Source organism: Alligator mississippiensis, chromosome 10 (assembly GCF_030867095.1).
Source record: "Alligator mississippiensis isolate rAllMis1 chromosome 10, rAllMis1, whole genome shotgun sequence".
Classification (NCBI taxonomy): domain Eukaryota; kingdom Metazoa; phylum Chordata; order Crocodylia; family Alligatoridae; genus Alligator; species Alligator mississippiensis.
The window spans coordinates 18230938-18256820 of record NC_081833.1 but is presented as its reverse complement, the minus strand read 5'-3'; the positions used below and the strand labels follow the sequence as shown (position 1 = coordinate 18256820).

At 44.9% G+C, this 25883-nt stretch overlaps 2 protein-coding genes across 2 annotated transcripts; one reads left to right on the top strand and one right to left on the bottom strand.

Annotated features, from left to right (window-relative positions):
• The first annotated feature begins 1569 nt into the window (after positions 1–1569).
• Positions 1570–4882, top strand: CHCHD10 (coiled-coil-helix-coiled-coil-helix domain containing 10). Its single transcript, XM_014593695.3, has 4 exons — positions 1570–1682; positions 1877–2090; positions 3890–4037; positions 4657–4882. Exons 1-4 carry the CDS (start codon positions 1633–1635, stop codon positions 4674–4676), a joined length of 432 nt encoding a protein of 143 aa, XP_014449181.1. The 5' UTR covers positions 1570–1632; the 3' UTR covers positions 4677–4882.
• Positions 4883–8834: 3952 nt separating this feature from the next.
• On the bottom strand, positions 8835–14524 carry C10H22orf15 (chromosome 10 C22orf15 homolog). The gene is made up of 5 exons (XM_006270846.4): positions 14274–14524; positions 12402–12488; positions 11531–11656; positions 10199–10273; positions 8835–9617 (listed from the first exon to the last, which is right to left on the bottom strand). The coding sequence occupies exons 1-5, from the start codon at positions 14296–14298 to the stop codon at positions 9448–9450; spliced, it is 483 nt and encodes a 160-aa protein (XP_006270908.1). The 5' UTR covers positions 14299–14524; the 3' UTR covers positions 8835–9447.
• Positions 14525–25883: the final 11359 nt, after the last annotated feature.

Sequence of the window (25883 nt, the reverse complement as noted above, 5' to 3'; positions counted from 1 at the left end):
CAAGAGAACCATCAGTGTTCCTGGATCTTACAGCTGCACCTCCAGAAATGTTATATATCTCACCCAGTGCACCAAATGCCCCGATGGAAAATACATAGGAGACACCAAAGAACAACTGTGCACCAGAATGAGCGCACACTGGAAATCTATTAAAGACAAGAATACCCAATTACCTGTGTGGCACATTTCTCACAAGAAAACCACTCTTTCCAATCTCTCAGTTTTAATCCTCAAAGGGAATTCACAAAACACTTTTCACAGATGAGCCTATGAACTTCACTTCCTCAACCTCTTGGATACAAAAAATCATGGACTAACTATAGACATTGGATTTATGACACATCATAACCTGCCTGACTTGTGACTCCCCAGGTACCTCTTCACTATTTACCTGCTACATTCATCCTGCTCCCCCCCCAGTCTGTCTCACCCACTGAGTCCTCAATTTACATTTTCACTGGCTGCTTTACTATTCAGTCTGTCCAGGAAGAGCGTGCACACACCAACTGCAGATGCTTCCTCAGCCTGACAGAGGGTTTTTAAACCTGAAAGCTTGCTAAGAAATTAGCAAGTGCAGGCAGTCCTCAGACTTACGACACAATTGGTTCCTGAGAACCGAGTCTTAAGTTGAAACGCTGCAACTCGAAACCGATTTTCCCATAAGAAACAATGTTATAAATGGGGGGTTGGTTCCTGAACCAAGGCCTGATACCCTATTTTCACCAAAAATAACCCAGAACTTTGTACTCAATCTATTACAGATGAGCAATATAGCTACATTAAAGTATTTATATTGTAAATAGCAATCATATTGATTTGGAAGGACTTCTTTGAGGTGACTTGAGTGGACTTTCTGAAGGGCTCCTGGCTGGACTTTCTGAAGGGTTGTTGGCCGGAGTCTTGTCTGTTTTCTTAAAGAAAGCGTCCAAGCAAGCCTTGTAAAGTCGAAACTGACATCAGAAAGTTGAAACAGGGTGTCAATTTATAAACCTTGTAAGTGTCAAAGGTTGCAACTCGAAAGGTGGTAAGTCGAGGGCTGCCTGTATTTAGTTGGTCTAATAAAAGATACTGGATTTACCCAAATAACCTTGTCTTCCCATGTCCTTAGATCCACACGGCCACAACCTCCCCTCCCCCCCTGTACACACACAGGTGCACGCACTCTACTCTCACTGTCTGCACAGACCCCTGCCACACACAGACCCCCCCCCAATTTAATGACAAGGTGGAGATTACAAGTAACGGGGGAGCTGACGAAGGGCCCAGCCGTGTCCGCGCCGCGCCGCGCCCCGCCCCGCCCCGCGCGCACCAGGGCACGGACGCAGCCGCTCCGCCGCTCCCCGCGCGGGACTGGGCAGGGGGGCGGGGCCCGTCTCCCGTAGCAACGGACAGAGCCCGGCGCGGCTTCCGGAAGGTGCTCGAAGGTCAAACGCCAGCCGCAGCGGACACGGGGCTGCGCCGCGCCTGCGCAGAGAGGCCGCCAACTGCTGGCAGTGCTGAAGGCAGCGGCGTCCGCGGCTGGGACTGAGCAGGCGCGCACACGCCGCGCATGCCCAGTGTGGGCCAGCCGCGCGCCACGTGAGGGAGTGACAGTCGGTGAGCTCAAGGAGAGTCGGACTGCGCGGCTCAGCCATGCCGAGGGGCAGCAGGAGCAGGGCCGCGGCCCGGTCGGCCGCACCCAGGTAGGGGCGAGGGGCACGCGTGGGGGCTTGGCAGCTCTCGGTTTCGCCCTGCGTGCAGTGGGTGTCGGGGCGCGGTGGGAGGGCCGGCTCGTGGGTTGCGGAGCTCCCCTGGCAGCTGTGTCTCATGTGACGGTCTTACTCTTTCTATTGTCAACCTCTTTCTTCCCACCCTCTCTCTCTCTTGTACTCGACAGCGCGGCTCCCTCTGCTCAGCCACCCGCTCATGCCCCACCTTCAGCTGTTGGGGCCCCGGCCCAGCCTCAGCAGCCTGGCTTGATGGCCCAGATGGCTACCACTGCTGCGGGGGTTGCTGTAGGGTCCGCGGTGGGCCATGTGGTTGGCAGTGCTCTCACCGGGGCGTTCAGTGGAGATAGCTCTGAGCCAGCAAAACCAGCTAGTACCACCCAGGTAAGGCTGCTTTGATGTTCCTTAGAAAACTATCTTTAGGGATTTGGGGGGGTCTAGGAGGCAGGGGTGGTTGTCTGAGGCTGGGGCAGGTTTTTAAGACCCCAAAAGTGAAACCTCAAGACCTGTTGATGGTCAGGACTCCTCTAATTGTGGGGTGTGTGTAGTGTTTCTGTACCTACCAGGGTAAGCCTAGCGAGAGAGCACATGATATAAAGTACGCTTGGTGGGGAAGGAAAATGCAGCATGGCTTAAGTCCGACAAACACCTCCCCTGCAACGTTGCTGGACTTGAAACGGGGATCTCCTGAACTCCAGCAGAGTGCTGCTTGCAACTTAACGGGATGTCTTTGTTCCTTAGTAGAAATGCTTGTTTCAGACTTTAAAAAAATTAAAATCAAGTGTAGGTATCTTGAAACTAACTTTCCAATTCTGAAAGTTGAACTTGACTTTAAAAAGCCACGTGGTATAAAGCAGTGGAAACTAGCTTGTGTTTTCTGTCCCGTATAGCTGGACAAGGTGACCCTTGGCTTGGCTGTGGTACAAGATCAGTTTCCCTTTTCATTAGGTTTAACAGAGATTCTCTAACTGCTGCTTAATTAAAGCAAATAACCATCCTAAGCCTACAGAGTCCCAGGCATGTTCTCTCTTCTCAGGTTCCTACACTTGTGGGACTGGAATATGCTAGATTTTGGCCCTTGCAGCTTTGAGGAAGGGCAAACAAATGACTGCAGGACCCCATATTTTCCTGAATTGGCCTCAAGTCCAAACCGGAAGGCAAGAGCTCTGATTCTAATCCTGGCCTCGGCAATGCTCTTTCTGGCGTTGTTGAGCTGTTCTGCCTCTATTGTGCCATGTATGAAATGGAAGCTGTGGTAATACTGACATCTTGCTGGTGTGTTGAGGTTGACCTTGTGGAGATGGAAACACACAAGGACTTGGTTTCTTTTAGCTTAGAAGGAATCTCTTCTATGGGTCACGTAGAGTAGAAATCATTAACACACCAAGCTGCACTGTATGACTATTAGATAAAGCAGAATGTGTCCTGAAGATTAGCTAAATCTTAAGGTGCTGGGAAGGCAGGCTGTGATCCTGTTGCTGTATATGTAACCTTGGAATCACCTTTTAAAAGACTTTACCTGCAATGCTGCATACTCTTAAGGATGTATCAGTCCTATTCAGCTATTTCCTCAGTGGCCCATGATGGCTGTTGTTGGAGATGTTGATGCCTAATTTTCTCTGTGAAGCAAGGAGGCGATGACACATTTTACCTCTCCGGAGCCTTTAACAATGCCTTTCTCTTGTAGCAATTAAGTGTTGCAAATAGGGATTATGGCCCACTTGCCCTTGAAATTGAACAAATAAACAGCAGTTCCTGGCCCAGTTAGATGCAAGCTGCAGGACCAAAGTCAAGTAGCTTTAAAATTCCAGCTGTTCCACAGGAACTTGGTGTGACTCAACTTCATGGTAGAGCTGGCATAGGGCTCTGAGCTGTAGGTAACTTAAATTGTTCAGTATTGGTGTTCCTATACAAAGGATATGTTGTCAGAACAGCTTGTATAGAAAGGACAGTGACTATGGTATGGGGAAACATTTGTTGTAGGTGTTACCTTTTGTTTGATTTTTACACTGATGCAGTTTAGGACCAAAACTCTAAAAACCATGCAAGACGAGTCTCAATTCAGAGTTCATGCATGCTTTTGGCAAGCAAATAGAGAAAATACAAGCAGAATATGTTTGCTTGTTGTCTTGGTGGTTCAACTTCCTAAAATGATGGGGTGCTTTTCTTCCTGGTGTTCATAGGAGACACGACAGCCTGCATACCAGCAGCCGCAGTATGGACCTTGCCACTATGAGATGAAGCAGTTCCTGGAATGTGCTACCAATCAGACTGACCTGACCCTGTGTGAGGGCTTCAATGAGGCACTTAAGCAATGCAAATATAACAGTGGTGAGTGTTATTCCAGGCTTGGCCTTGGGGTGTCAAGATGACTGGAAAGAAGTGTTTAGAGGCAGCAGGGTCCCCTGTTTAGGAGGGGCAGGGAAGCTTGGAACAACAGCCTGCCTGTTGTTGCTCTGAAAAAAGGTGATAGTACAGATCTGGAAGAGGCTGCTGTTTCTCTCCCCTCCATAGTGCCCTAGAAGTCTAACGCCTCTGCTGTTCCCACAGCATAATCTTCTCTTACGGGATCAGGGATTTCGGAGAGGGCAGGTGGGATGCCCCAATTCTGATCTGTGGTGAATGCAATGACTGATGTAAATGGTGCCCTTGGGGAACCTCTCCAGGGACGGGATTCCCAACTACATGGCTCCTTTGGAGAGCCTACTGCTTCCTCCAAACATGCCAGCCACTTCCTTTTGTCCCTTATTCATTTGCCAAAGGGAGACTTCCCTGTCCTGGAGCCGTGTATTAAAATAAAATAATTGGTGACGCACAGTCAGAATAGCACTATGTGCTTGCATGTTTCTGCCAGGCATGAGGAACTAGTTCTATTCTTCCTAATGCTGAACTCTGATTTTTTTTTTTTTTTTTTTTTTTTGATCTTGTTTTAACCTTCTCCCACTTGTAGGCGTTGCTTCCCTCTTGTGAAGAAATCCAGCACTAATGAAGGGAAAACAAGAAGCTGCAGTAGAGCCATGAACCAGAGGGGATGGAAAGAAGTGCTTGTCTGACCTGTCAGAGGAGCTCTTAGTACTAGTTTGCTTCTAGACTAGTAGAAAAGGAGAACAACGATTGGCATTCTGTGGGACTTTTGGAATGCAGATATGAAAATAAAAGGGATGCATTTATTTTAATCTGTAACTAGTTTGTATGTTTTTTCTTTTTATTTCAACTTTAGCTTCACTTATGTAAGGGGAAGGGGTGCTCAATTAAGTTACCCAAGCTGCTTTTTACCCCAAGTCTCACCTCTACTTACATGGGATAGAAATTTCCCTTGATTCTTGCACCCTTACAACCACAGCACATGAACTATAACTTGGAAATTAATTTTGCTTGAGTGACTCAGCAAAACCAAGCCAAGGCTAGGCCTAGGCTTCCCTGGGTGCATAGACTGTCCCTATTGTACTATTGTTGCCTTGGAAGGCTAGAGCAGAGATAATCCTGATGATAACCTTGCCCTGCAAGTGCTCCAGCAACCTGGATTCTTGTAAATCTCTGTCCTCTCAGCACACAGACATGAAGAGGGGACACGTGGCATGGAAAGAAAATGACCTGCTCAGTGCATGACTCGTAATACAGCAGTCTGTTCTTATTTTAGATCTTACTGGTTTATGTAACATGCTGAAAGTCATTAGCACTGGATTAAATTCATTGGTATCATCTGCAGCTTCATTCTTACATCAGGGATGAGAGTCCTCATTTGCAACTTAATGAAATACATTAGACAAGCTGGAAACATTGTGCAAAGCCCTGACTTTAGCAGAAGACCAACACCTCCATACTTTGTTGGCTTTGTAATAATTGGTTACCTTGCACAATCAAAGCTAACACGGAAGTAACCACCAGAAGGGTCAGCTGGAGATCTCTTGCTAGCAGCACAGCAGGCAAAGAATAAAAACAAAAAATATTTTTTCTTTATGGAAGCAAAAAGTCCATTTAAATTCAGGCTGTAGTTGCCACAGCTCTCAACTGCTTCTGCTTAATATTAGACAACAGTGTCTCTTCCCATTTCTTGTTTGTGTTCGTGAGGAAGGCACTGAAACTCTTCCACCTTCCCCCTCTGCCTCTCCCCTTCTAGGAGAAAAAAAATGAATTTTGCCTAGAAGGAAGTGGGTATTGTAGATCTCTTCACATTTTAATGATGTTAATGTTTAGCAGTAGTTGGTGTCTCCTGGACTGTGCATGGCCTAGACCATGGGGTGGGCAAAATGAGGGCTGGATGTGGTCTGCCAGGCCATTGCATCTGGCCTGCAGGGCCCCTAAAAATTTAGAAAATATTTATCTGCCCCTGCCTGCCTATCATGTGGCCCTCTGGCTTGCCAAAACTCAGTAAGTGGCCCTCCACCCAAAATAATTGCCTGCCTCTGGCTTAGAGCCAGGTTGTCTTGTGCTATGTCCAGGCAAAGACGGCTAAGGAAAAGCTAGTCGCAAAAGGCAGTGTGTACAACCAGAGAGAGATTCTGATCTTGGCTTCAGCTGTGTTAATTTCAGGTAAGTAAGTGTCAGAGCTATGCCAAATTTTTCCAGTATGAACTAGATCAAAATTGGACTAACAGTTTATATGTGGACTAGACCATCTGTGAAAGAAACTTTCTTGCTGAGTCAAATTACATATGGCAAAATCTCTTGACAAATTTTGTTGTATTAGGGATAGATGTAGCATTCTATAAAATGGGTTTTGTTTTGTTAGTCTGGAAAACATTTTTTTTAGACACTGCTGTGCTTAATCAGGTGCTGTTGGTCTGGTTTATTATAATGATCACAGCTATACAATGGCAACCTGTTCCTGACTGGTGTTGGGGATGTTGAGAGCCTTTTTGCAAAGGCTGTTCATAATACTAATATGCTGTGCAAAAAAGGCATTGAGTTTCCTTTTTTTTTTTTTTGGATCCAACTTGCTCAGTTCATGGGACCTTGCAATAGAGAGAGAGAACATGTCTTGCAGTTTGTTGGGGCCAAGGGGCTGTGGCCAGCAGCCCGGGCACGTGGGCTGGGGAAAAGGTCGGCACGGCGAACTAGAATTGGGCACGGACTTGTAGCGGTTGATTAAAGATTGTTTTACTTACACCGTAGGTGGTTGCGGTGCAGGCAGGAAAACTTCCTTGAGTTGCAGTTACAAAAAAAAACACACACGTGGAGTTTGCTAGGCTCCACTGAAGACACACGAGCGGAGTTTGCTAGGCTCCGCTAAACAAACACGAACAGAGCTCTGGATACTACTCATGAAGTTTGCTAGGCTCCGTGGACCGTCCGAGATGAGAGTCCGAAAGGTGACTCTCCACGAGCACGCAGGGTCGGGTACGTCGAAGGATCGTGCGGCGACGGGGAGAGGCTAGAGGTTGATCAGGCCCCTGTATCCTCCTTTAAGGCACACGCGGAGTTTGTTAGGCTCCACAGCACGCTTAGAGTTCTTCACGAGATAGATGTGAAGTTCTCCTCCTCCAACTTGGGCGGAAACTGCTCAAGCCTCTTATACGGCTAGCAAGCCAATGGCTAGCCACCACGTAGGAATAATTTAGAAACAGCCAATAGCAGGAAACAAATTTACATACGGGTGGCAGGAACTCCTTTGCACCGGGGTTTTCTCTATGCAACTGAGAATTGCACCATGCAAAGAAAGCTCCATGTGGCAGGAAATAATTCTGCAGTGCCGAAGCACACACAAAATCATACCCTTTGGGTCATGACACAGTTGAGTTCAAAAGTCAGGTGGAGTGTCTCCTATATTGTGCATCATCAAGAAATAAGATATATATATATATTTTTTTTTACTAGAATGTAAATGATACTTTGGATTAATTGGGAGAGCCCCCCCCCAACCCCATAATCAATTTTCATAGATTTCATAGACATTAGGGCTGGAAGGGACCTCGGAAGTTCATTGAGTCCAGCCCCCTGCCCAAAGGGCAGGAAGTCAGCTGGGGTCATAGGATCCCAGCAAGATAAGCATCCAGTTTGCTCTTGAAGGTGTTCGATGTAGGCGCTTGAACCACCTCCGGTGGCAGGCTGTTCCAGACCTTTGGGGCTCGGACAGTAAAGAAATTCTTCCTTATGTCCAGCCTGAAACGGTCTTGTAGTAGTTTATGACCATTTGACCTAGTCGTCATCCCTTGGGGTGCTCTGGTGAACAAACGTTCCCCCAGATACTGGTGGTCACCCCTGATAAACTTGTAGGTGGCCATCAGATCACCCCTGAGCCTGCGCTTATCCAGGCTAAAGAGCCCCAGGGGTCTCAGCCCGTCATCGTAGGGTCTGCTTCCCTGACCTCTGATCATGCGCGTGGCTCTTCTCTGGATTCTCTCAAGCTTCTCCACATCCTTTTTGAATTGTGGAGCCCAAAACTGGACGCAGTACTCCAGCTGCGGCCTCACCAAGGCCGAGTACAAGGGGAGAATGACGTCCCGGGATTTGCTTGAGAAGCATCTATGGATGCAAGCCAGCGTTTTGGTCGCTTTACTAGCCACAGCATCGCATTGCAGGCTCATGTTCATCTTGTGGTCAATGATGACCCCCAAGTCTCTTTCTTCCAGAGTGCTAGCCAACATAGCACTGCTGAGCCTATAAGGATACTGCGGGTTTTTCTTCCCAAAATGGAGAACCTTGCATTTATTGGCGTTGAACACCATCAGATTCTCATCTGCCCACTTGCTGAGCCTGCCCAGGTCAGCCTGGATCACCCGCCTGTCTTCTGGTGTGGATGCTTTTCCCCAAAGTTTGGTGTTATCAGCGAACTGGGCCAGTCCGCTTCTGACTCCAGTGTCCACATCATTAATGAAGATGTTGAACAGTATGGGTCCAAGGACAGAGCCTTGGGGGACCCCACTGGTCACAGGACACCATGATGAGTGACTTCCATCAATTACTACCCTCTGGGTCCGACCCCGGAGCCAATTTTCCAGCCAGTGGATCATGGAGGACCCAAGGCGACAATTGGCCAGTTTCTCCAAAAGGTGATCATGGGAAACCAGATCGAAGGCTTTTTTGAAGTCAAGATATATGACATCAATCTCTTCTCCCTTGTCCAGGTGATAGGTCACCTGGTCCTAGAAGGAAATGAGATTGGTCAAGCAAGAATTTTGCTCTCTCTTAGATGTTTACTTGTGACAGCAGCAAAGTAAAACAATGGAGTTGGCACCAAACATTGCATTTTAAGAGTTTGAATTGCTCTGATTTGAAAGAGAAGAGCCGGGTTTCAGATTACAAGAGAAATATGTTGGTTTAGTTTACTGGTTTACATCAGTTCTATGTACTCTCACAGATTGGAAAACCTTTATCTCTTTTTACTGGGGATAGTTAGAATATGCTACTCTTTGTAAAACATGCTTCATTTCAGATTCAATGTCTCTTGTTTCAGTGCATTCTGTAGCAAAGGCTATAGATGTGGCCCCTTCTTGCAGAAGGAACCTGCTCCATCATAATACTAAACGTTTTTGTTTTCTTAGTATTAGCTTCTGTTCCACTGAATGGCAGTTGAGGCTCAAAGTTCAGTGGTTCAGAGGACAGTGTGATGCTGGACACTTTAAGGAGGTTCCAAGGTGTTTCTGGCTGTGATGAGGATGTCGTGTGGGGCTGATGAGCTTTCAGCTCTAACTCTGCAGGCTGACTCTGCTCACCAACAGTACTTCACTTTCTTCCTGCATAGGGTCTCTTCCAAATGCGATGAGACTGCCCCAGCCCTTGTTCCTGCAGGGAACATAGCTTATCTGTGTGTCCCTGGTACAGCAGAGCCCTTCTTACTCTGTGGGGTGCTTCTGAACCTGGCTGGGGAGGCCACAAGCGGTTCCTTGAGGGGTCGAATCTTTCTCTGTATGGAACTCTTCCTCCCGCTGTCTTTCAGCTGAGGGTTCACTGACAACTTGTGCAGTCGTTCTGTGAAGCAGACCAGGAAACACCTGCATTACTTCCTTTTCATTCTCCTCTCCACAAACCAAGGATTCTGCCAGCTAGCCCTCACCCACTGCCTGTAGCTTAAGAGCCTAAGGGCAAGGTATGAAGGCAGAAGTTCCTGAGTTTTCTAATCTCACTTTTGACCCTTTCTCCTCCTCTATTTTGGCATAAAACATTTCCTCCTTTCCTCTCTGTTATCCCACACATGCAGTAGGCTTCATGACTTATCCACCTGCAGGTAGTACATGATTGTCTACAGTAATCAATATAGTATCATTATGGATAGGAAATACTTTCTGATTTACACTAGATGCATTTTGGCTCTTCAGTCCTGCTCTCTCTTTCACTGGAATTCTTGTTTTATTATCCAGAATAATAGCCACTTCTACCCAGATCAGCTGCACTAAACAAAGTGAAGAGCAAATTTTGCAAAAGCTTTGTGAAAGGCAAAAAGTGGTATGATGGCCAAGACAGAGGGACAGGGACTTTCTTGAAAGAAGCTGATGTTCTAAGCCACCCTCTTTGGGTCTCTAGGCTCCCATTCCTGTTATCCCAGTTCTTACCTGGTAGCTCAGGGTGGTATTTTCCCAGGTTTTCCAGCAAGGATTCATAGTAGATAGGTTCAGAATGATCTCCTCCTGCCAACAAGTTGGGATAATCAAATTAGCCTGTTTCTCATCAGAAAGACAGAGATGGGATTAAAGACTCATTAACTGAGACATGCACTAAATAACTCCAAGGAAGTGCTGTCATCTCAGTATGTAATGTTTAAACTGTGGCATCTGGTCTCCAGTTTGGTATATCATGAGATGTACCTGCTACATGGGACTTTTATTTCCCTGCATTAAACTTTGCTGACTGGACTCAAGATTTTTTTTCCTTGTACCTTCTGTCCCTTGGGAATTCCTTACTGGGATGATTTCTGTGGTTTAACTTCGTTCATGAACTCAAATCCCATGGAATAAAGGGATGGAGATCCCTTCTTAATAGGGGCACGTTGCCTGAATGGAGGCACAGCAGCATTGCTGCAGAGGGGCTTGGTTAGTGACTTACAGTAGGCCTGTACAAATATGGAAGTATTTGATTCAGATTTGGATTTGGCTGACAGTGATTCGATTTGGATCACTGTCCTGAATCAATTTGGCTGAATCAGCTTCGGAAGATTCGGTGCTGATTCGGAGAGATTTGGCAATTCAGCCATAGACTATAATGGGGAACCGCTGAAATACCTATAACTTTGTCATTTTTTGGCTGATTTGGATAAAAATTGCAAGGATGGTAGCCCCTTCTGAGGGCATGAGGCCTGCCAAGTTTCAAGGAGGTAGGTGCAGGGATTTTACTGCCAGAGAAAACATAGCTTTCTTTTTAGAAAGTGTGGGGAAAAATACCAAGAACAAATATAAATTGAAAGAAATGGATTGGATAGGGATAAGTACAGGGATTCTAGTTCATAAGCTATATCCAATCCTTTCCAAGAGCAGAAAGTAGCAGGAGACTGACTAGGTAGGAAGCCAAGCCAGTCCAGTACTTTCTAGCCACTGTTGCTCGGGCAGAAGCAGCTCACAAAAGGCACAGAAGCCTGCAGACAGAGGCTTGTATGCTGTTTCTACATCCCACCCCCAGAGCACTGTGATTGGACGGGGACTCAGGGAAAGATCACAGTCACTGGCCAGTTACAGATGTTAGTCTTCCCGCCCCTGCCCCCACCCCCACTCCCCCTCCTTCTTCTCAGTTTCTTTTCCCCTCAAAACTTGCCTTCCGAAACTCTGAATCTTTTTGAATTGATTCAGAGGTTTTCTTTCTTCTTCTGATTCGATGGAGATTCGGCCTTCAAATCGGGCCGAATCTTCTCCGAATCAAACTGCAGACCAAAGCTTTGCAAACCCCTAACTTACGGATTACTCTGATGAGGATATAGCACTGCCTTTCCCGGAGGTATTTACTGGCCAGTTCAGATGCAGGATTTTCCACCTCACTCAGGTTCATCAGGATCCCTGCTTCATCCAGAAGGTCAATGCAATCTGGAGAGAGAGAGACTGAATCAAGGGTGTAGCCATGTTGGTATTCTGGCTTCCTTGCATGCCTACCAGGCTCTGGCTTCTTTACTATTCATTCCATCCAGGAAAAGCACGCACCAACTGCAGGTGCTTCCTCAGCCTGATGAAGGGTTTTTAAACTGGAAAGCTTGCTAAGAAGAAAATGTCCAACTATTTAGTTGGTCTAATAAATAATATCAGATTTACCCAGACTGAATCAAGGAACTTCCATGTACCTGCAGGTGTAAAATTTATACAGATTTAATTCAACACTTTATCTGTGCAGCAAACAACCGTGGCCTGGGGCTGCTTCTGTTTCATAGAGATGCTCAGATTGTGTCCCCTGTGAGTCACTTGCCTGAGAAAGGTGGAATTTAGTTTCTACTTCTTGCATGGGATGCTTATACCAGCACATGCCATGTCAACATTTTTATTTTAAAAGATTAAAAAGCCCAGCAAGTCATTACTGTCTAGTTTGTCTATTGGTTAGTAAAGGACTTGGGACAACACAGGGTGTTATCCTTAGAGTGGGTTCAAGATGGATGGGGCTTTGAGGGAGAGGCCTCTTCAAGTGACAGGATGGAATGACCTCAGCTGCTCACTTTTTTGCTACTTCTTTAATCCCCTTTTGACTCATCTTTCACTCTTCTGCCTGCTCCTCTAAGAGCAGTAAAGGCTGCCCCTCAGCAGGTGCCCTCTGCTTCTGTGTTGGAGGAGGTAGGCCTGGTACCTTCTGGCCTGCACTGGCACTTCCTCTTCAGGTGCGCGGTGAGGTTCAGGATCCGGCAGTGCAAATTGAAAATTGCTTGGCAATCAGCTGTGAAGAAGGGAAAGGGAGTTGAGACAGGCAAACAGTTGCCGCAAGCCCAGGGAGCTGTTCAGCTGAGCATAGAGCAACAGCTGGTAGTTCAAGTATAAAGGAGAGAGAGATATTGTCTGCTGAATTGGAGGATTGGGCAAACACAAGGGAGGGTCATTTTACAGCACAAAGGAATGCACTAGCTGGACCAGGAGCTACAGACATGTGCTTCTCCTTCCTTTGTCCTTGGAGCTCAAAAACACTCCAAACTGGAATGCATCCAAAGTATTTTGGTGGCTTTGGCAGCAGGTTTGCTGCTTCCTAAGAGGCCTATATATTCTTTTGAAATTTATTTTTAAAAAGGGGAAAAATAAAGAAGGAAATTCAGGTCTCTGATCCTCCTTTTCTGCAAACTTATTTCAAGCACAGATGAAATGAGTTTGGGAGCCTCTGCTTAATCACCAGTGGATATATTGTCTTGTAGGCAAATATCATCTTATTTAGTGTGATGGGAAAGGCTCAGGTACATGAATTGCAGGGGTAGTAACACTAGCAGTTCTCTGAGGAGGGGGCCAAGAAATAGGAGGGCAGAAGGAGCCACAGTTTAGGACTCTTTGGTAGAGATAACTGAGGGCTTAACCCTCGCAGAGCTGCAAATTAGTACATTTCCTTAATCTAGAAGATTTTTGGGGGAGCCCCTACAGTGTAGCCTAGCTAGCTGGGGCAGTCTGTAGTAGCTCTCTATAGTGGAAAATTGTCTCTTACTATTACATCCAGTGAACTGTATTACAGTTTGTGGACTCTGGATCCTTGACTTGTGGGTCAAGTTATCAAAGAGTGCGGGGGCAGTGCTTGTATAATACCTGCTCACGATATCCCTGGTGCACAGCAGAGCGTGTCAGCCCTTCATTTTAAAAGCCTTCAAAACATTACACTATCTTAACCTTCATTAAATATCACTTTCTAAAGGTAGCTATTCCCATACCATGCCAGCTACTCAGAACTACAGGCAGGAGGTGCAGTCACCTGGCTGCTGGAGCTCAGGGTTTTGGGTTCTGGCTCACAGAAACATCCCTTGTCTGGAGGTTTAGAGGTATGAAGGGGGGAAACAAGACCAAGGTGTTACTGTAGAAGTTATCAGACATGACACTCACAAAGCTATTGCAAACAGTTGCCCGTTCTACATGGCCACTTTTCTGAAGGTCCAGGGTCACACTTTCAATAGCAGAGACCCCTCCACCCTCCTCAATTGAATAGGGATAGTGAAAAACATGAGACTGTGGTTTTCATATAGTGTTTTTGTTCAATCACTTCCAAATGCTCCACAGCCTGAAAACACAGAACAAAGTCTGCAACGAGCACTGTCTCAGAAGGATGGGAGGAGAGGTCTTTAATGAACAGGTGGGAATGATTGCAATAGACCCCAGTAACAGCCCCACCCATTGTCTTGTCTCAGGTCTAGCTCTACAAATGATATTAGCTATTAGCTAATTTTTAGATATGATACAGTAGTTTTTGTTTCTGTTATATCTCTAGGTTTTTTACAAAGGAGGTTAAATAGCCTCTCCCTTTCACAGCTGGGGAAACTGAAGTGCAGAGAGCTCACGCACATAGCCAGGGGTCTGCTGACTCCTATTCCCTGCCCAGGAGACACACTATCTTCCAAAGAGCGATCTCCCCTGCTAGGAGAAGGCCAAACAGTGGAAATGCTGTAAGGTGGTAAGAGAACTGCACAGTACATGGCAAGAAAAGCCAGCTGAGAGACTGAGCCAGACAGGCAGAGTCAGGGTCCCCCTCACTTACCTCCATATCTCACCGTGAAGAACATGGCCCATACCTTCTTCACAGATCTCTTTGCCAGGATCTGTGCTCTTTTCCGCAGCTCAAACCCTTCACTGATTTAAGGTTGAAGTGATCTGGCTACCTACTGTTTTGGGACAGACTTGCTGGCAGTCTTGATGACAGAGAGCCTGTTGTTAAGACGGGTACAATTCAGTAAGGAGGAGGGGTGTGCAGTCCCCTGGCTCAGGCCCTCATTGGCTTCAACAACCAGATTTCCCAGCAACGGGGAAATAACTCCTGTGGCTTCCCAAGCCTCTCAAAGGAGCTGGGCAGGGGGTGGAGCAAGGTCTGTGCTGAAAGGAACAAACCGAAGCATTTTGTTCCATCGTTTTAGCATCACAGCTGGTTTCAGGGATGAGCAGCCAGGGCTATTGCCTGGGGTCAAAGGGACCCTGCTATGCTAAGTTAGTGCAAGATGTCCGATGTGATGGTAGATGAAGGAAGCAGACCACATCTTTGTGTCTGCTCTCATAAGCACGATCTTGGATCTGTCAGCACTATATATCAGTCTTTGCAGACCACGGCACTGTCCGGTCTGCTCCAGCTCCTGCCTAGGTGACCTGACACTGGAAGCCAGCAGTGCCACAGAACCAGGCTGACTGCAGAAGAAGGATGTCTGGTTTCTCAGCATATCACGAGCACCTTCCTGACTCCACTGTCTTTTTTTACTGATGCCAGTAAATGCCAGTGAAACAGCAATTCCTTCACCAATTAGAGAAGGGGCTGAGCATCTGACTTGGTGCTGAGGGCAGGCTTATTCAGCGGGGCAGGGAGGTCCAAGAGACACTGCACTGCATGAGAACTTAGTGGGGGGGTCTAATCTGAGCTCTGCTACTGTCATGCTGGGTAACCTTGGGCAAATCACTTGGTACCTCAGTGTCTTTATATGCCTAATGAGGATATTCACACTTACATCCGGTGTAAACCGCTTAGAGATCTGTGCATGGAGCATGCTGTATTTGAGCTAGATACTTGTACTGTAAGCTGGGCACATTGGATATATGAATGGCAGGGAGGGTAAATCTGGCAAAGCAAGATGACTACAGAATGGTAGTTAGTGTGTCAGGTTAATATTTCCCCCCCTCCATTTAAAATGGCAATCATTGCCAAATACATAGCAAGTTGCATCTCCCAAGGAATATCCCACCATCATCAAATGCAAACTTCTTCCCAACCGCCTGTGCAGTCCATCGGCAAAGTGTCACCACTCCCATTTTGCTGAAGTGATGCTGAGGCACAGAGTTACTGGCCAGTGGCCACTTAGGGGTCCCATGGGGGAGCACAGATTAGGATGGAGGAGTTCTGCACACAGATCTGGTTAATTAGGACTTCTTGTCAGGTTCTTTTTAATTCTATCTGTTCACTGATTTATTCCTCTTGTCTCAATTTTTTCCTACTGAAATGCTAGTGGCCCCTCACCACCCCTCCCACGGGCCTAGTCATGTCTTGCTGTTACTGTGGTGCTGTTGTCATGGCAACACAATTGGAAGAGATCTGAACTGGAATATTACCCTAGATGCAACATTTTCTGCTGCAAACTGTCTCCATAGAGATGGTTGCTAGGCAAGCCATGAGGTATTCATAGTCTGGTCCCCTGGAGCCTTTTAGACAACATGTTTCTGGCGTCACCCCCTTGCAGGCTCTTGGTCACTGTATATGCAGGCCGATAGGTCTCGACTTTGGGTTTGAAATGTTTTCAGGTCCATGTGTTAGGGGCGGGTTTGGGTATGTTGAGAGTCTGGATGCAAAAACCCATGTTATGGCCAAGTCCGCTTGCTTTCAGACTGAGCATCAGCGATGGTGAAACAGGCAGCGATGGTGGAGATACCTCATCTTGCCAAGCATCCTCTTAGGGGCTATTACAAGCCTCAATATGGTGGGCAGCATGCTTGTAAAACAGGAGTGTTGATTAGGGATATCATAGACCTCCATGACTTATCCTAGGAGCAGGAACAAAGGACAGTTAATTTAAGAGAAGAGACTATATTCATAAAATCGTCTCAACCTCCGACATTAAAATTGAAGGAAATCATGAGCTACAATCACATGTAGCACACTCTGATATCAGCGTCCTCATGAACAACTAATTCACACACGCCCCATAAAAGACACACATTTTTCAGCAATTATAACCTAAAAAGCCTGAATTCTGCCTCTACGTTTGTATTAACATTTTGGTGAATGAGACAACTTCCTCTGGTCACAGTGGTTGTCTCAGATGCAGAAGCATAAATCCCCTGAGCCACCACTGGAAGGTAATATCTGTTTATGGTTAAATGAGAGCCTCACGGGCTATGTACAGATACTCAAAAAGGTCGAGGCAGAATCAATTTAAGTTATGCCATTTTCTCTAAGTGGCTTAATGTAGATTGGTAGTGAGCAGAACACACATTCGCCCTTTGCAGGGGTTGCAAATCTAAGACCAGTTTCCTCCATTTTAAACATAGTCTGTGTGTGCCAGACTTCTGTTCTGTAGTGAGTGTAGACCAGTTTCTGATCACTTATTCTGGTTAAAGTGTAATGCCTGACCCTAGCAACAGACAGCTGCTTGTGGTATGATCTGGGTAGTCATCACAGGCAGAGCAGGACTGGTTCTGCATGGTATTTTAATTTGAGGGAACTGGGAGTGCTTCAAGAAGAGGGATTGGTAACTCTGAAGGAGACATGATTTCCACAGAGTTAGCACCAAAGCCCTTGTTCCAGCATGGCACCAGCAAGCAGTGACCTGTGAGGAGTGCTGGATCTCTGATTGAGGTCTTTAGTACCTGTGCTATTAGACAATCTCCCCAATACTTTTTGTAGGAACAGGATTGCTAATGCCTGAATCAGAGTCAAATTTCAGAGGTTTGTATCCTTGCAGGTGTGCCCTCTTCCTGGCCTGTTCCCTTCTGTTCGTGTCCAGGCTCTGTTGCTCCTAGGCTCTCTTACTGGTGTCTCCCCTCTGTTGTCTGGACTGGCCTCCTGTATCTTTGTCTGCTGCCTGTTCTGACTACTTCACCCATTGCTACCCATTATTCTGCTTGTTAGGCTCTTGCATTTATCAGGCACATTTTAACTGTCCACCCAATGGTTAATATTATGACTTAGTTAACTGCATTGATTTACTGTCTCTTTGGTGAATCTCCTATGCCAGTGTTAGGCAACCAGAATGACGCAGATCAGGTCAGAGGCGGGTAGACAGATGGGTGCTAGGACCTGGCTGCTGCTGCTACTACTTCTCCCCACCACCAAAAAACCCATATCCACAGGCTGGATCCAGTTCGTGGGCCATAGATTCCCAACCTCTGCTCTGTACTGACTGCCTCATTCCTCTTTTCACCTCCTTGCCCACAGGAAGGTCTGGTCTCTACTAGGGCTGCGCGAAATTTCGCCAGCTGTTTCGTTTCGATGCTGTTTTGACTCGTTTCATGCTAGAAACAGTGAAATCGAAATGAAACGAAACGAAATGAAGGGCTTCAAGACAGCCTCAAAGTGAAATGAGGCCAGTCAAAACGTTTTGAAAGTTTTGAAGCTGAAGCTGGGCTTGCCTGCAGGGAAACAGAAAGTAAGGGGAGGGAGGGGGGAGGGGTGGGGAAAGGGCTGCTCTCATGTTGACTGTGTAGCTGGGCAGTGACTGTCATCCTTCCCTGAGGTCCTTTCCAATCCCAGTGCTCTGGGGGAGGGATGGAAAAACTGCATAAAAGGCAGCATTGTTTGAACTGTCTTGCTTTCTGTCACCCATGTCATGAGTTTTGCTTGTTAGCAGCCTGAGGTGCAGTTTCCCAGAAACTCCTGCACCTATCTCCTTGAAACTTGGCAGGCTCCATGCCCTTGGAAGGGGCTACCATCTCTGCACGTTTCATCTGAATCAGGCAAGAACTGACAAAGTTATAGGCAGTTTTGTGGTCCCCCATTATAGTCTATGGGCAAAACAGTGAAACAGTGTTGAAATGAAATGGAACAGTGGTTTCGAAATGAAATGAAACTCAAAACAAAACAGTGTCCCATTGAAACGTCGAAATGGAAGTTGAAACGAAACAGTGCTGTTTCACACAGTCCTAGTCTCTACATTATCTCCCACCCCGCTCAACCTCGGATGCTCGTGGAGGCCTGGCTCTCACTGCTTCCACAGCTCCCCTGAGTGTAGTGACCTTAGCTACAGCATTATCCCATCATGACACTCTTGTCTGCGAAGAAAAGAGGAGAGGGTTAGGTTGGGTTATCACTGTCCAGGCCTGCCAGTTCTGTCCTTCTTCTTATCCCACTTCCTTCTCGTTCATAAGAGTCTCTTCTGTGTAATTTCAGTATCTCTCTCATTTACTTGATAGTGGTAATAAGACTCTCACACTTCATATTGTAAAAGTGTTGCTTCCTAGCTAAGGTAAATGTACAAGAGGCAGCCTGGACCTCCATCTTTACATTTCCTGTGTAGGCTGAGAAAGGCACAACGGTTTGCCATATTTGTGAGTGAGACAACTGGACCAACTCTTGAGGCTGGTGGGGAGGAGATGGGAGGCTGATGAGTGAGATGACCATCAGTGTGGTAGTTGAAGGCATGAACAAGTGACAAGAGACTGAAAAAGGGAGAGGAAGAGTCACGGGTCAAGCCAAGAAAAGCTGGGAAATACTTCCAGGGGAAAATGCCATTTTTAAGAGAGGCGTCCAAAATGCTTGAGGAAAAGGAGAAATCTTGTATTAGACCAACTAGATAGTTGCAAAAAATATATATTAATTTATTTATTGATTGTTAATAGAGGAATCCTATCTGGGAAACAGGTGTTCCCTTTCTGTATGGGGGAAGCAGGAACAGGAACCTTACATTCAGGTAATTGTTCTTTCTTAAAAGGTCAGGGTGCTGGGTTTGCATTGATGTGGGACATGTCTCGTCTGAAGCATATGTCCTCTTCTCTCTGAGACTAGGGGGCAGAACAGGGTCCTAATTAGGTAACTTAGCACACACTTTCACACCACATCTCTGACGGAGGTGAGAGAATCAGACTCTCACATTGGCTGCATCCTCTGGTGTCAATTATTGGTATTTGCAGACTCTGCTAGCAATGTGAGGCTTTGGAGAAGGAGAACACGAGTTAAACATGGCTTCTTCCATTTTGATGATGATGATTTCCTCTTTGCTGGGGGAATTCCTTTCCCTAGGTAAGCAGAGTTATACTATCCAATTATTTTTCTGCCTTAGTCTTTTGGGATGTTGCTCAGTAAAGGAGGTAGATGGGAACCTGCTGTAATGGAGTTGGGGTGGCAGAGATGGGGAAACTGAGAAAGACAAAAATTGTAGCTGGTTCTGCAACAAAGCCACAGAAAAAAACTTCTCTGACCTTTGGACAGGTGCAGAATTCACACAACACATGTGTACGTATCATACGAGTCAAATACTCCCAGGGCTCTGAGGAGCTTAAAACTGAGTTTGAAATGACCTTTTTGGCTTGTTTTTGTCTCTGTTCATTAAGATGGTGTTTTCTTGCTATTCACACATTGTTTGTCTAAATTATTTCTGATGTGCCAATGGAGAGCTTTAAAATGTTGTTTTCTATGCAATTCACACTATACCAAATTCAGATTAGGAATAAAATACTTGCTAAAAAAGAACCTGTGCTGAAATGGATGGCAGCAAGGATGGAAAAAAATGCCAATCTGAGGAATAGCAAACTTACTTTTATTTTGCCTTGTAGCCATAAGAACATTTTTTGTTAATGGCTATCAAAGTGTGTTTTAGTATTCAAATATAACTAATGGTTGTAGAATTAACTGCAATATTAACATGGAATATAGACCAGATCTGGTTTCTTTTAAATGTAAAAAAAATATCCTTTTCTTTTACCAAAAGGAAACAAATTCATTGACTTTAAATATCTTATTCAGTAACATTTTCCTTTGGGGCTCTCCAGAAAGATGAAATTAGTTTTTGGCTTACATAATAATAGATTGAATACTACAATGGATAAGTAAATCTTATCTAAGTAGCCTTCAGCACTTGGGTAAGCTGGTTAATAGCTTGGGGGAGTATTGTATAATAAAATATATTGTATTGATCTCCAGAAATGTAGTAAAGAATGTTTCCAAGTCATTTGACAGTTCCCCTGAGATGAAATATATATTATGGTAGATATACTGTTTATTTTATTATGTCTACTGTATGTATAGATATTATATAGAAAACACAGCTAGCATCAGATACAGGAGGTATTCACAATATACTTCATGATATGAGTAACTCTATGGATAAAATTAAAAATCACTCTGTATACTGTAATGGGATTATGTAACAATGCTAAACTTCCAAAGAACTATTTTTGGGCTACTTGGAGATTAGGTAGAAGTCAGTTTAACTGACTTGTGTTTGTTTATGCTGTGGCTGCTCTGTCGATGAAGAGACATCTGTTCTCGAAGGTGGTCAATCTTTTACTAGAGTTTAAATGAATAAACATAAAAATATTAAGAACAAATAAAATGAATGTAGAGTGAAAGAAGGCCATCCCTTTTACAGTAACAGGGTTCAAAGTTGGTTCAAAGTCTGCTTTTAACTCCTCCTTTTTGTTGAAGGTGTTGGAGCTCTCAGATGCCCTGGACTTGCTCCGATAGTCTCTGTGGCTGAAGGGGAATCTGTCTCCTTTGAATGTCCGTTTCCTGGACCCCCCACTCTCAAAAACACTTTCCACGAGATAATCTGGCTGCATACCCTGAGCCACACAAACCTGTCCAAAAGGATCCTGAGCATTAGGATGACTCGTCCCAACGACAGTGCCCCTGTAACAGTAACTGAAGGTCATTTGAGGGGACAGCTGGATTTTGAAAAGCACATGAGTTTTCTCTCAATCCCTGAGGTACGGGTGAATGACAGCGGTCTGTATTACTGTGAAGTAACGATAGTGCCTCCTCGAATTTATTCAAAAACAAATGCAACTAATCTAATTGTCAAGAGAGGTGAGTTTCTCTTGTGGTCTTTCCAATTCCTTTTTCTCCATTGGGACTCTGCTGTGTGCCCATGAAAAAAATCTTAGCACTCTTGCTTGTTATAAAACAGACAAGCCCTAGGATGCAAGCATCTTTATGACTGGGAAGTTTCTTTACCATATTATCTTGCAGTGGTTGCAGCACCGTGCCTAGACTCCTGGCAGCCCCAGGCGAGCTTTTAGTATCGGGTCACCCTTCACCAGAGATAATGATAATAATAATTAAAAAATTACCATTTTCGGGCCCCCTTTCTGTCTGGGTCTCGGGCAGCTGCCCAGTTCACCCTGCCCATGTCCGGCTCTGAGTGGCTGGAATTTCATATGAAGTATTCTATTTAAATTATTTTGAGTCGCTTGTCTATCACATCCCTTCACTTGAACTTTAAACTGAGCATTACCTCAGATTTAAGGTTTTTCACTTACATTTCACTGTCTGTTCTGCTGTGAAGTTGCAAGTCACTGGAACTGACCTGATGGACAGACTGTCTGAAAGTCCTGACTATATAGATTTCATTTCACAAGTTTGTATTTCTGTGTTTATACATTCTCTCTCTCTCTCTTTCTAAAGAAGGACCATACCTGTTTTACAAATTAACTAGTAAATTATGACCAAGTTTGGAAACTTAAGAAGATATTTCCAGCACTGATAGTTTTAATGGAAGATTGTCCTCTTCCATAGAGCAAAACTATGCTATACATTTTAGGAATTATACTTACTGTTTTTATTTCTCTCTATTTATGAAGATTATTATTATAGTTTAATCTGTTCACAGTCACAGTGTTGCCTAAATTATTATGTGGAACCATAAGCTATTCATAAAGATATCCTACTAATTTGCCAGAACTATACCTGTGTGTTTTTGAAACATAAAAAATCCCATTTAAAAAAAAGTCTATTTGTTAAAATACCTTGAGTTATTTTAAGGGAGAGTTTTAAAATAGTAATCAAATTAAAAAATCAACATTTACTTTGTAATAATAGAATTTAAGCTGTGTTTTACAAGTGAATGACCATATTAATCTAAGCATCAGTATATATTAAAAAAAAAAAAATCTAAAAAAGCCTACTCATTTTTCTGTCTAATACAAGTTTCTCTCACTTTATGCGGTACATGCATACCCGGAGAACTGCGCATAAATCAAATTCGCATTGGGGATGGAGGGAGTGAGGCTGGAGCTAGGGAAGGGGTGTGTGTGTGGCGGGGGCACGGCTCTTGTTGCTACGTGCATCCCAGAACAGCTGTGGGCTGGGGGGCTGCACCAGGCTCTTTCCCGGGGGGGGCGCGTGGCCCCAGATCTGCACACAGGACAAGAGCAGGCTGCCACTGCAGGCTGGGCCTGGCGGTGGCACTGGGCTCTTCCCAGTGCTCGGGGCAGACAGCAGCCTGCTCTTGTCCCACGTACAGGTCTGGAGGCATACCCCCCCTGGGTAGAGCCCGGTGCAGTCCCCCAGCCCGCAGCCCTCCCAGGGTGCGTGTAGCAGTAAGAGCTACATGTGGACATTTCCTCCAAGAATTGGTCCAGTCAGTCCCTTTCTGAACTGGATTAAGCTACCAGCCTGCACAACATCTTGTAGCAATGACTCCCACAAGTTAATTACACACTGCGTGAAATAGAACTTCTTTTTGCTAATTTTAAACCTGCGACTTTACAGTTTCATGTTATATGCCCTAGTTCTAGTGTGAGAGATTGTAATAATAAATCCCTGTTTACTTTCTCTGCACTGTTTGATATTTCGAAACCTCTTTCATGTTCCTCCTCACACATGTCTTTTCCAAGCTGAAAAGTCCTAGCCTATTTAGTCTTCCTTCACACGGAAGCCCCTTCAAACCCATGATCATCCTTGTTGCCCTTCTTTGTACCGTTTTTAGTTCTTCTATATCCTTTTTGAGGTGTGGAGATCAAAAGTGCACATGGTATTCAAAGTATTTTTCTTTTTAGCTGTTTACCAATAGCATTTATTTTCTTTTATAGTCCCTACAAATATTGTGCTGATCTCCCGTACAGTTGCTGGGCTTCTCCTGTTCCTCCTGGCTTTGTGTCTGTGTTTTATATGTAAGTAATTGCAGGTAAAGTACAGCAGAGTCCTGCTTCCCTTGCTAAGTATCATCTTACACCTTACAACCGTGATTTAAATGTTCTTTGTCTCAGGGAGGTACACAGAGAAGTGACTGGTTCAGGGCATCTTTCCTAGATTCAGACAGGGCTTAGTGCTTGTTCTGTCCCTTAAAACCTGTCTGTAACAAATGATAAGGGCTCAAAGCCAAGAACAGGAATGCAAGAAATGTCTTAATGACGAACATATGAACATGGTAATTGAATATAGTTCCCCAGTGTTGTAGGTGATCACAGCATCCTTTCATAGGATGGGCACTGCCAGTGTATGACTAAAGTGGCCATCTTTGATACTTAGCACTGTAGGTCAACAAATCACTGCATTTTATGTCAACAGTACAAGGTCTCACCCAGTGGTTCTTAACTTTTTTAGGCTTGAATCACCATTTGGAAAATGCCAGCTCTTAGTTCTCACTTATTCTTTTACTACAGAAAAATACTAGAATAATTCTTCTGTTGCAAAGATCTCAGAAAGATCATAACATGTCAGAATATTCTTATTACTAAGGATTCTATTTGAAGTCTCTAGTTTTATCTTGGGAATCATGTTTGCACACCTCATGGTGCTAATGCTGCGTGGCATCATTGAAAGGGTTTCAAAGCACCCCAAGGTGCCCCATCATTCTGGTTGAGAATCACTGGTGTAATGTCTTCACTTCCAGATGTAAGGCCAGACACTTCTTTTGAAGCATGGCAGAATTTCCAAAGATATTCAGGCACATGACATGCCTGGATCAAGTGCAGTGCCATGGCCATTTAGCTATATCAACTGAAGTCAACTGAAATTGATTGCAAAGGGTTTTAGACCAGACCCTTATCAGGCACAATACATTTCTGGGAAAAATACAAAAGAAAAAGCCATAAGCAATCAATCTATGAGCAGAGACATTAAGCAGGAATTAATCTTTCCCCGCACATCTGCATTAGAAGTTTGTCTATTATTAGTGTTTCCAAGTTGTTCCATAAGAAATGTATGTCCTTCTGTATTGCATGTTAGTTAGGAACCGAATCCATGCCAAAAATCAAGAAGTTTCCCTGGAAATGTCACAGCTGAATTCTAACACCCCTGCACCTGCTGAGAGAGAACCCCTCACACAGCCTGTCAACGGTGAAATAATCTGTTCACATCTACAGTGAAGCGAGCATGACATAAGTTCTGATTCTATGTTGGAAGGAGAAATGGGCAAATACTGCATTTTCTTTTCTGGTTGGAGGCTAAACCAAAAAATTGGTTAGTAAAAAAATATGGTTTGGGTCAAACCAAATCACAATTTTTTTCATGTTTTTTGGCACAATAGTGACTCCAAATTTTTCATTTGATCAAATATTATACATTTTTGTTTCATTTTTTCCCTTTAGGTTAGTTTTTAATGAAAAATACTGTTTTGAAAGAAAAAAAAGTCCGAACATACCATTTAGAAAATGTCACAGTAAAATGTTTTGGCATTTTCTAAAGGAAATGTTTTCTGACTGATTTGCCCCTGTGTGGATGCCTTGTGCACCAGTCCTGTGTAGAAACTGAGTATGTGAGTCTACTGACTGAGTGGTCGTGCTCAGCCCTATACACATGAGAATCTCTGTTAAGTGATTCTGCATAAGCTAATGTAGAAGATAGGGTTTGTGGTAGGACAAAGAAAGGCTGCAGATGAATCTAGGATACCACACATGTCTGACATGTAGAGGCTGTATCTTCTCTTTCTGCTCATTAACTGAAAGAGAAGCTATTGTAGGTAACCTGTACAGCAGCCCTACACTCTGGCCGCGTTGTTCCTGAATCTCTTGAAGGCTGCCCCTTCTCTGCCCACCTTGGCCTCTTCTTTCCTGGTGCTGAGGTTCATTGCTAAATGAATGACAAAATCACTGGTGCTACTCCGGTCTAACCATACATTCTGCTTGTCCTCAGATGGTGTCTTCTCTGGGATGGAGTCCCCACTCTGAGGATCCAGGGGCCAAGAAGAAGTTCAGAAAAGGGATCAATGGTAGTTCAGGGACAGATGGTCTGTATACTGTAGTTGGGTGCCGCAAACAAATTCCCCGTAATCATATACAACACAAATGTCTCTTGTAAATACCTCTTTTGTTCATTGGTTCAGTTTTGGTGTTTTATAAAACTATGGTTAATAGTTGTCTGAGTGACAGTTGTCAGAGTGGGCATAAGTGAGATATGATTATACCTTTTCCACACGTCCAATATTTCTGTGAAAGGTGGAGTTGACCATCCAAGCCCGCACTGTTTAACATCTTCAGCAGCGACTTAGACGAGGGGGTAGAAAGCACATTGTCCAAGTTTGCTGATGACATTAAGATGTGGGGCGAAGTGGACACACTTGTAGGGAGAAAGAGGCTGCAACTAGATTTAGACAGACTACAAAAGTGGGCAGACGAGAATAGGTGAGGTTCAACGTAGACAAATGCAGGGTGCTGCACCTTGGGAGAAGGAATCTACAGCATTCATACAGGCTGGGGAGTTCCCTTCTTGAAAGCACAGAGGCGGAAAGGGATCTTGGAG

Excerpts from the sequence above, each read along its gene's own strand:
- C10H22orf15 (XM_006270846.4), bottom strand. The coding sequence starts at position 14,298 with ATGTTCTTCACGGTGAGATATGGAG. Across the intron at positions 12,489-14,273 it reads CTTCACGGTGAGATATGGAG|CTGATTGCCAAGCAATTTTC; the intron begins GTAAGTGAGGGG and ends CCTTCTTCACAG. Across the intron at positions 11,657-12,401 it reads GTGCCAGTGCAGGCCAGAAG|ATTGCATTGACCTTCTGGAT; the intron begins GTACCAGGCCTA and ends CTCTCTCTCCAG.
- CHCHD10 (XM_014593695.3), top strand. The coding sequence starts at position 1,633 with ATGCCGAGGGGCAGCAGGAGCAGGGCCGCGGCCCGGTCGGCCGCACCC. Across the intron at positions 1,683-1,876 it reads GCCCGGTCGGCCGCACCCAG|CGCGGCTCCCTCTGCTCAGC; the intron begins GTAGGGGCGAGG and ends TGTACTCGACAG. Across the intron at positions 2,091-3,889 it reads AACCAGCTAGTACCACCCAG|GAGACACGACAGCCTGCATA; the intron begins GTAAGGCTGCTT and ends TGGTGTTCATAG.